Below are 10,275 nucleotides of genomic sequence, written 5' to 3'. Positions count from 1 at the left end.
TCTTCAGTGGCCTCTTGGTTGGTGGAGTGGGTGAGGGCGAGGGCCTTGCCCTTTCTTGCGGCGAGCAGTGCTGCCTTCGCAGCCTCGTCAGCCTTCGGGTTAGCTCTCTTGGGTGCCATCGCGGGTGGTTTTCTCGTAGCACGAACGGTGGGCGCCAAATGTTGGAACTTGCACACGGGCACAAGTCGATCCAACAGTAGGGGGAATGTAGGCACAAACAGGGTTTTAGCGCGTGATGGCAAAAGCACTGTTCATCTGGCCTCTCACGGGCACTGTACAGGGGTATTTATAGGTACCTGAGCACGCAGCGCCTTGAGCTAAGGACGCATGTGCCCTCAGCTACCTAGATTATCCCCGGAATATTCCCATAAAGCGGGGTTACAGACCGTAATTACAGGGATGTCTTTACAAATTAGGCCCGTAACGCACGGCGGCCACGCGGGGCCCATAGCAACGGACCGGATCACACGTGGGCCTCCGAGCTGGACGAAGCTGCGCTGTGGGGTGCCCCTCGTCGCCAGTCTTCGTCTGATGCGGTACATGCGAAGGGTGTCTTCGCCTGCTTTGTCTGTTGGCTCAGTTGCTGCAGCGAAGACATCGAGCGAAGGGAAGACTTCGAGCGAAGGGTGGCGCCTATGCCTTCGCCCCAACAGTTAGCAAGAACTTAGTGACCTGTTCATTTTTTTTCTTTATATAGTTATTTTATTTTGTACCGTGTATTGATATGAATCTTAGATTTTATGCAATATTAGTTTTTTCGATATAAATGGTTTTTTTGTCTCCCATAGATTTTCCTGCTGGCTCCGCCACTACTCCTCCCGTAGTCCCGTGCTAACCATTAGGTAAAATCCGGCCAACTTCTGTGCTTGGTTCCACCCGAGAGAAAGGAGCCGGGACAAGCTGGCATTCACAGCTTCATGCGGCTCCCACCCTTGTCAGAGCACAAAATCCGGGGATCTGGCCCGTGAAGCTGGTCGTGCTCGTGGGCACGCTGTCTGGCTGTGGCTGATTGAAAGCTGAGAAGCAGCTTGTGAAGTCTGGTCTCGAATCCGTGCCATTGCCAAACGTCCCGTGCAACAGCAGAGACGTCCGGTTTGTACTCCAAAATCCACTCTTCGCTTCGCCTGCAGTCGGCACCGCCGTTCAAGCAACGGCCACCGCACCTCTTGAACCATGAACCCTAAGTATCCTTATCCACGGTGAGCTCTGAAATCCACGTCGCCTCACGTACAGTACTCCCCATAGATTTCAGACGGAGCTGGAAGAAAAAGAAAGCCTAGCCACCGAGACGTGCAACGGGACACATCCACGACACGAACGCCGCGACGGGACTGGGCAATGCAGGTGGTGTGGGAGTATTTATCAGCCTCGCCGTGTCTTCTTTTTATGTTCCAGCACGTAATGTAGGGCGCGTAGAATCTAGACTATCAAATCGCGAGGGGCGAGCGACGACGACGGTGCGGTGCAGCTTTCTACAGGACTAGTCGTTTTCACGTCGTAGCAGAGCACGCTCGCTTGGAGCAGCCGACAAACACCAAGCGCTAGTAGACTAGGACTACAGTGCAGTGCGTCTCGCAAGTCCACGGGCCTCGCATTGCATTGCAAAAAAAAAAAAAAAAAACAGTTGCCGCTATATAACAGGATCCAGCGCACGGCAAGGCGGCAGGCAACAGCAACACGGAGTCAAGGAGCACGAGTTAGGTTGGCAACCCTCGAGAGTCGAGAGCATGGATCCCAACGACGCCTTCTCGGCGGCGCACCCGTTCCGGTGGGACCTGGGCCCGCCGGCGCCCGCCGCGCCCGCGCCTCCGCCCCCACCGCCGCCCGCGCCGCAGCTGCTGCCCCACGCGCCGCTGCTGAGCGCGCCGAGGGAGCTGGAGGACCTGGTGGCCGGCTACGGCGTGCGCCCGTCCACGGTGGCGCGGATCTCGGAGCTCGGGTTCACGGCCAGCACGCTCCTCGGCATGACGGAGCGCGAGCTCGACGACATGATGGCCGCGCTCGCGGGGCTGTTCCGCTGGGACGTGCTCCTCGGCGAGCGCTTCGGCCTCCGCGCCGCGCTGCGGGCCGAGCGCGGGCGTGTCATGTCCCTCGGCGGCCGCTTCCACACCGGGAGCACATTGGACGCCGCGTCACAAGAAGGTATACACAGCATGGTCAAATTGTTTGCCTCTGTGGTCGTGCACTCGTGCATGCATGCGGACAGTGCCCATGATTCAGTCATGTTGAGTTGAGTTCTGCTTGCCGGCCTGTGATGTTATTTGTTCTTGTTCAATCATATCGCAACTGGCAGTGCTGTCCGACGAGCGCGACGCCGCGGCCAGCGGCGGCTTGGCGGAAGGCGAGGCCGGCAGGAGGATGGTGACGGCCGGCAAGAAGAAGGGCAAGAAAGGGGTTGGCGCGAGGAAGGGCAAGAAGGCGAGGAGGAAGAAGGAGCTGAGGCCGTTGGACGTGCTGGACGACGAGAACGACGGAGACGAGGACGGCGGCGGCGGCGGGTCAGACTCGACGGAGTCTTCCGCTGGCGGCTCCGGCGGCGGGGAGAGGCAGCGGGAGCACCCCTTCGTGGTCACAGAGCCCGGCGAGGTGGCCAGGGCCAAGAAGAACGGGCTTGACTACCTCTTCCATCTGTACGAGCAGTGCCGCGTCTTCCTGCTGCAGGTGCAGTCCCTTGCTAAGCTGGGCGGCCACAAGTCCCCTACCAAGGTACGCACACTTATTATTAATTTAGCAGGGCAACGTTTTTATATTACATATGTATAAATCCATTTGGTGGTGCATACGGATAGCTAGATTGAATGTACGATAAACAAACAAAAACTGTAGTGTTAAAAAACGTAATGTAATGAAACAAACTTTTTAGGTCGTTGACAAGCTAGGTACTGTTTATAATTTGCTCTAAAACATGTGTTATATATTCTCAGACACAGTTGGAGTCACACAAGTTAAGGGTCAGAACTCTATTAATAATTTAATACGAAGACGTAATTCTCAACTTTGTTAGTAGTGAAACGGTTTAAGGGTTGACTAAAGTTATATATAAAAATACTAACATTTATGATGTTAAATAAGCACATTGTTAGAATAATAATGAAGTATATCTAGTTGGTATATAATTACCAATACTATTTGCTATAGTAAATTTGATCAAAGTTAGTCTAGTTCAACTTTCACAAATCCTAGAAATACAGATACTATTCATTGTAATAACATCATAGTCATAGTAAAAAAGATCTAGTGGCATGCAAAAGGCCCTTCACATCACCTAGAAGGAAGAAGGAAATCCTTTGCAGTGGAATTCTATTATATTTTGTGTACCGTAAGTACGTCTACAGTAGCACATGTGCAAAAGATGGTCTATATAGTACGCCGTAGTAGTCTGTAGTCAAGTACTTCTACGTACGTGTACTCAAGTATATTTTGCTACAGCCGCACACGCACGTAGATGACCTGGAAAAAGGCGCGACGTGTCAGTCATCGGTAGGCTGCCAAAGCCTGTGCAGCTTGTGTTGTCTTGTCCGGCCGGCCCCAGGCCTCAGATACAGATAGGCATGCATGGACGCCCTCTCCTCTCGGAGTCCGTGGCCTGTGTGCTGTTGCCACCGGTTTCGCGCGTACCAGTACGAGCCATGTGAGCTCGCTTTTGGCAGTTTGGCCGGCGTACGAGTAGTCGCGACTCGCGTGCTCGCCCGCAGTGAAATGAATGCACGGCCTGGCCTGTCCGGATTCCAGGGCTGATTGGATATGATGATAGCTTCCCTGACCTGGACGGCTGCATCGATGCGCTGCTCCTGCGTCCGCGCCAGGCGCACCCGACCACACCGGCCAGTTTCACGACACCGGAACCAATCGACCGTGGCTGATGAACCTTTTTTTTTTTTGCTTGCACTGCAGGTGACCAACCAGGTGTTCCGGTACGCCAAGAAGTGCGGCGCGAGCTACATCAACAAGCCCAAGATGCGGCACTACGTGCACTGCTACGCGCTGCACTGCCTGGACGAGGAGGCCTCCAACGCGCTGCGCCGGGCGTACAAGGCCCGTGGCGAGAACGTCGGTGCCTGGAGGCAGGCCTGCTACGCGCCGCTCGTCGAGATCGCCGCGCGCCACGGCTTCGACATCGACGCCGTCTTCTCCGCGCACCCGCGCCTCACCATCTGGTACGTGCCCACCAGGTTGCGCCAGCTCTGCCACCAGGCACGGGGGAGCCACGCCCACGCCGCCGCCGGCCTCCCCCCGCCCCCGATGTTCTAGCTGCGTCGTCGATGTGTGCCTGCACCGGCGCGGCGCCGTACGTCTCACATCGCAGTTCAGGCTGTTCCATGGCGCCATCGAAAAGTGGAAGGCGGCCTTCGTCTGCCTCTCATGTTGTCGCTTTGTTCGTTGCGTTGTGGTTAGTCAGAAGTGGGCTTAGATTTAGAATGGGGACGTCACTTGTTCGGCCGAGCGGGCCGGGAAACAATTTACTGTTTCGATGGGCCACTTGTTAGTTTGTTACCTCGCGGCCTTACTAAGTTGTATTGTATCCCTCGTGATAGTTGTCCCCCATCCTCCAAAAAAAAAACCCGACGGTGTACCGCTCCTGTGATGATATATCCTAAGAGTAAAATACATTTTCATTACTTCAACTTATATGACGTTATATGTTAACTCGGTCCATAAACTTTTAAAGTGTGTCAGTCTGGTCCTTAATTGTTGTTCCGGTCTTAGTTAGGTCGAAACGCGTCGTGGTTGACATATGAACCCCACATTTTAGCCTATGTATCTATTTTATCTCTCTTTCTTGGTTCTCTCTCACCGTACATGCGGAAAAGAGAGACAAAAGAGATACACATGCTCACATGTTGGGGGTCCATATGTCAATCACAACCTGTTTGGATCTAACTGAGACCCAAACAACAATTAAATATCGGATTGACACACTTTAAAAGTTTGTTAACCAGGATGACATAGGGCGACAAGTTTCAGAACTGTAAATGTATTTTACCCTATATCCTAATTATGCTGTAACAGTAGCACCATTTTTTTGCTCCTTCGTATTCGCTCTAATTGTTGAATGGTTGGGAATGACTAATATGTCTCTTTGACTTTCTTATAAGGTTGTCTCTCTTATACACCACTCTTAGCTCATTCGTGATTTTCTTTGGTTCATTCTAATAGTCAAGTTGTAGGAAATGAAAACTATCTCTTTGACCCTATTCTCTCTTTTACGATCATCCCTCTCTCCATGTTCTCTCTTTTTTCAACCTTTCCTTGGTCACCTTACCTAATTTGAAAGCTATAAAACTTCCATTGGTGCAAGACTACTGATGTTAGGTTAGTCCGCATATGAATGTTGCGACTTATCCCATGTACGTGTAGCTAATCTTTTATCGCTCTTAACCTTACATCAATACTCTCTCACAATACAACTCTTTAAACAGAGATATGCCACCAACGGTACTCCGACAAGGACTACAGAGTGACACCACTGTCACCTCCATTCAGATTACACGATTTTGAGTCTGATGGATCTAGCATAGCCCCTCCACCTCTAATAACAAGCACTAGAGATGATCAACTAGCCTCACTTATTGAGCATATGATATAGTAGCAATAGCTTGCCACAAAGCAGTAGAGGATTGACAATCAACTTGCACCGAATATGAGTTATGCACTAAATAGGATGGAGTTATGCCCTGCACATTTTTACACTTGCACCAATGTGTCCATTGTGTACTGGGTATGGTGTACCAAACAAGGTACTCAGAAAGCTTGCAAAAGTGTTCAAGGACAGTTTACACTTACCAGTGTGTCAAGTGTGCCACCGAACGTGACACTAGACAAGACACTTATGGAGCATGTAAACTATGGAGAAGAGGTTGAGTACTCGCTGGATAGGCACCTAGAGCATTTTTTTGTTTATTTTCGGTTTACACTCACAAATGTATCTAATATAGCACTGGTGCTGACACCAGATGTGAAGTATAGTAATTGCTAGGGTACCATCATGTCCGATGCAATCGGAAAGTTGGCACTAGACACACCCGTTGCCCCCAAAAAATGCTAAGTGGATTTCTGATGCCTGTTTTAAGCCCTTGGGCAATTTATACCCCAACTTAGCTTGTTGAGATGTCTTGCCCTTATAATAGTTGAAGCAATCCCTTGAGAGAAAGAAAGACCCTTTGCATAGTGACGAGATTGGAGAAGTGATAATCTTTTGGTTTGGCAATCTCGTTAGTGCATAGAGAGAGACTTGTGTGCATCCACCACTCACATTAGGGTTGTCATAGAAGTGAGAGTCTAGTACTTCGCACTCTTGGTGATTGGCATTGAGATGACTCAACGGTGATTGTGAGTGCGGTGATCACTGCAGAGTTTATTGGTTACTCAGGTTGTACACAATTGTGAGTTCTTCATCGTATTAGAGCGGCAAAAAACCAACTCATGGATAACACTTGGTCCTTGTATGGACCAAGGGGGAGTGACACCCTTGTATGGGTGCTCTAATGAGGATTAACAAGTGCCAATCTCCGAGACCTTAGAAAAATGTCGAGGAGTCTTCTAACCCTTGCATTACAGTTTTCTTTTACTTTTAAGCAACTTACTTCAAAAATTTACGTTCTTAGAATTGTCATGTAGTGTATGGAGTTGTAAATTAGGGTGCAAAACTTTTGTATACATATTTGGCACTTAGGTGAAGTTGGACTTACAATTAAGAGTTAATTTTTGTAAGAGTTTTAAGCAAAGTCCAATTCACCCCACAAGCTATGCATCTACGAACGGCCTGTTTGAAAGCATCACAATTTCTAAGAAACTGGTTTATAAAAAAACTAGGTGTTCGTGTTCGAATCCCAGTTTCTTGAAAACCAGTTTCTAGCTTTTTATATACAAAGACAAGTCTACCCTTACTTTATTTAAAAGTAACTAATCCAATTATTCCCTTTATTTTATTTTGCAGCCAATTTAAAATGTTTATTGAACTCATATTTTTAATTGAAAATTTTGAAATACTAATTAAACAATAAAATCAGGTAGAGCAGGCATCGAGGGGGTCACATGCATAGGTTTGAAAGCGATGACAATCAATGTAATTTCCACCAAACCAACTAAGGGCATTAAGTAATTTACCAGGCAAAAACTACTTTTAGCTTTGGAAGACTTATGTCTCTAGAAACTAAAGCATAAACTGGCATGTTTGGATGCACCTTAGTTGTTGTCACTTTGATTTTTAAAAATTGGATGCTTTCAAGCATGCCTGAAGTCACAATGTATTACAGTTTAGGGGTCGGTTTAATCCATTGTGATTCTCTTAAGAATCGTTTGGAACGGCGCCGAACAGGTGAAGTGCGTTTGAAGGGTAGTTTCGCACCAATTTACTTCTGTTCTCTTGTCTCTTATATGGGTTAGTCTACTAGTTTGATTTATCTCTTAAAATGTTTCTTGAGAGAATCTCAATCCAGATCGTTTTTATAATTTTATAAGACTCTGGATCACTACTAAATACACTTTTAATTGAAGAGAGTAGAAGAAATATGAAGGCATGGAAGTTTCTTTATATTAGCCTGTTCGTTGCGACTTTGTATAGTATCTTGTCTCTATAAATTGCAACTGCATCAGTCTAAACATTTTTAATCCAATCTCTACTAACTATTAAGACATTACTGTAGACTGCCCCCGCCGCTACCGAACGTCCGCCCGCGTGAAACGGCCGCCCGCACGCCCGCTGCCACGAATCCCGCCGCTACCGAAGCTCCCGCACGCCCACCGTCGCCGCTACCGAACGCCCACGCAACCGCCCGCCACCGCTATCGAAGCGCCCGCACGCCCACCGCCGCGAAACTTGCCACTACCGAACGCCCACGCACCCCTCCACGAGATCTGTCGCGTCATCCCTGCCCTACCCCCTAAAACCCCTTTCCCCTAGCCCGGCCTCCCCAGTCCCCGCGTCCCCGCCGCTACAGCCGCCGGGATGGCCTGCAATGAGGTTGTCACCCCCCAACGAGGTCCCTGCGCACCAGACCCACTGCCCCCGTCGTCTCTGCAGATCGACGAGCGGTGTAGATTCAGGTTTGGGTCTGGGGTTCGCTCGGGTCTCCTTGCCTCGCCGGGCCCCCACCGCGGCGGTTGGGGAGCATGGTGGGCGGGGGGAGGCGGAAAAGAGCAGCGAAGAAGGTGAAACTCTACATTCTAACTCCTGATTGTTTGTCCAAGCAAGATGAGGGAACGAGGTTCCTAGGGACAGGGCAGGGAATGGTGCCAATTTGGCAGAAACTGACCAAATTGGGAATTAGATTGAAAATGAGGATGACCAAATTGGAGGTGATAATCATGCAAGAACTTTTTTTATTTACTGTAGGATGGCCAAATTGGATCTTATTGCGGTTGCTTTACAGGAAAGTTCGGATGGTGAACATGAACTTGAAAGACCTAATAATATCACGCCGGATCGGAGGAGTCTAGCTATGGAGATAGTGCTGGAGAGGAAGAAGGGTTTTGAGGGGGTCCATGCTCACCACACGTGGCCAATGTCGATGAGGCTGTCATAGGGGTTTGAGGGGATTATGCACAAAAATTGACAGCAGAGGTGAGTATATTCATTTGACATCAATTTTGGACTTCTGAATTTTTAGTGTTTACATGATGAGATGGCGGTGAACAAAAAATAGTGTAAACGTAACTAGCATGTAAACGTACCTACCATCTGTCAATCTTCTGAAGAACCATATAGAGTATGATTTCAAAACATTGTAGATTTGTAAAAGTTTATTAGTTTAAATACAACAAGGCGAGTAAGATATAGGTTTTAGCCTTTTAGGATTTATTCACAGTTAGTGTGGAAGTGTTTAGAAATCAGTTGTATGTTTCCTTTTATATTCAGACTTCACTCCAGAAACAAGTAATATGTATTACTCTTCTCTCTTTATAGGTTACTATCAATTATCTGTTGGGAAATTTGGGAAAGATTTATGTAGACATAGTTGGAGTGGTTGATCATGGTGGTGGATCTGTCCAAATGGCATGTGTGATCGCAGAGAAGGATGCAAAAAAGACTAATAAATCATCTGACGGGGAATACACATAGGTGAAGGAACTCTACCTGAAAGTAACCACATATAATCTTTGTGCTCACAGGTCAGTGCAACAAATTATTCAACTTTGCATGATTATTGTTGTTTTGAAAATTTCTTCTTTATTAACCTTGCATGTGTAAGCTTAAGTCTTGACTTTGTGGACTATTTAGTATAACAATGCTTTGACGATATTATGGTTACCAGTATCTTGTTAACATCTTCCTCATGTGTTGCTGGCCCCAACACAACGATGTAGCACTGTACTGTATAAACTGGTTATTGGTTGATGCAATCTGTTCCCCACTTCTATATATTAATAGAAGCTCTTCTAATTATTCACATTAACATAAAATCAGATACAGAGCAACATGTCAGCTATTGCATTCTGTAGCCAATCCATGTTTCCACAACTCCCAAGTAACAATATGCTTCCAGAAGGTATAAGCTTGCGTTGAAAGCAGCTTTCCTATGTTTTCTGAATTAATGGAGGATACCCAGGAAGACAGTAACACATTTCCTTTTTTTGTGCTTTTTTTATTAGTATACTACACTGCTCACTCAAAATACAAGACTTATAGCCTGCAAGATGGCATTGAGTGAATGGTGTAAGAGTACGACTTGGAATTGTTCAGACTTTCAGAGTCCAGATCAGAAACATACTTGGATCTAGGTCGCTGATTATTGTAGCTGCATTGAAGTAGGAAGTACACCATGTTGCTTGATTTTTTCTCGTTGTTGTTGATGGCATACTTGGATACATGGTCTCTGGCGGTATTTCAAAGATAGCAAAATTGGTTTGTCTCAATCATCACGTCTACACCACCAGGACCACATGCTCAGTTAAGATGTTGTTGTAAGACATCGTTTGGTGCTTGCTCATTAGCTATGCACCGTTGCTTCTTGCGATTTCAGTTATCTGGTTGCAAGCAAAGGCTTGAATTCTCATATAATTGGGATTATTTTTCTTAGGGGCATAGACTCATTTTAGTTATTCTATCCTTCATTTTCCTCATTCATATGTGCTTTGCATTTACTTAAGAAAAAAATATTGTTAATATATTTGCGAAGAATCACTACGGGGTTTGTGTTTTTAATTGTGTAGTGGATCTCAATGCTTGGTAGAGTAATTTCATTGTTTTTACTGGTATGGTTAGAATTTTGCTTGTCTTGTGAAATATCAACTTCAAGCTTTGGTATATAGCATAGGGACATCTGCAAATAGAAA

The 10,275-nt window shown here is 47.1% G+C and overlaps 1 protein-coding gene across 1 annotated transcript; it reads left to right on the top strand.

Annotated features, from left to right (window-relative positions):
* Window positions 1–1,659: 1,659 nt before the first annotated feature.
* Window positions 1,660–4,625, top strand: LOC103645994 (probable transcription factor FL). The gene is made up of 3 exons (XM_008670734.3): window positions 1,660–2,142; window positions 2,294–2,706; window positions 3,895–4,625. Exons 1-3 carry the CDS (start codon window positions 1,728–1,730, stop codon window positions 4,249–4,251), a joined length of 1,185 nt encoding a protein of 394 aa, XP_008668956.1. The 5' UTR covers window positions 1,660–1,727; the 3' UTR covers window positions 4,252–4,625.
* Window positions 4,626–10,275: the final 5,650 nt, after the last annotated feature.

The sequence above is a fragment of the Zea mays genome, chromosome 2 (genome assembly GCF_902167145.1).
Source record: "Zea mays cultivar B73 chromosome 2, Zm-B73-REFERENCE-NAM-5.0, whole genome shotgun sequence".
NCBI classification, from domain to species: domain Eukaryota; kingdom Viridiplantae; phylum Streptophyta; class Magnoliopsida; order Poales; family Poaceae; genus Zea; species Zea mays.
Note: the sequence above shows the minus strand (reverse complement) of the source record. Positions and strands in the feature narration are given on the sequence as shown.

Coding starts and splice junctions, on each gene's coding strand:
- LOC103645994 (XM_008670734.3), top strand. CDS start 1,728: ATGGATCCCAACGACGCCTTCTCGGCGGCGCACCCGTTCCGGTGGGAC. Junction 2,143..2,293: donor GGACGCCGCGTCACAAGAAG/GTATACACAGCA, acceptor CGCAACTGGCAG/TGCTGTCCGACGAGCGCGAC. Junction 2,707..3,894: donor GCCACAAGTCCCCTACCAAG/GTACGCACACTT, acceptor CTTGCACTGCAG/GTGACCAACCAGGTGTTCCG.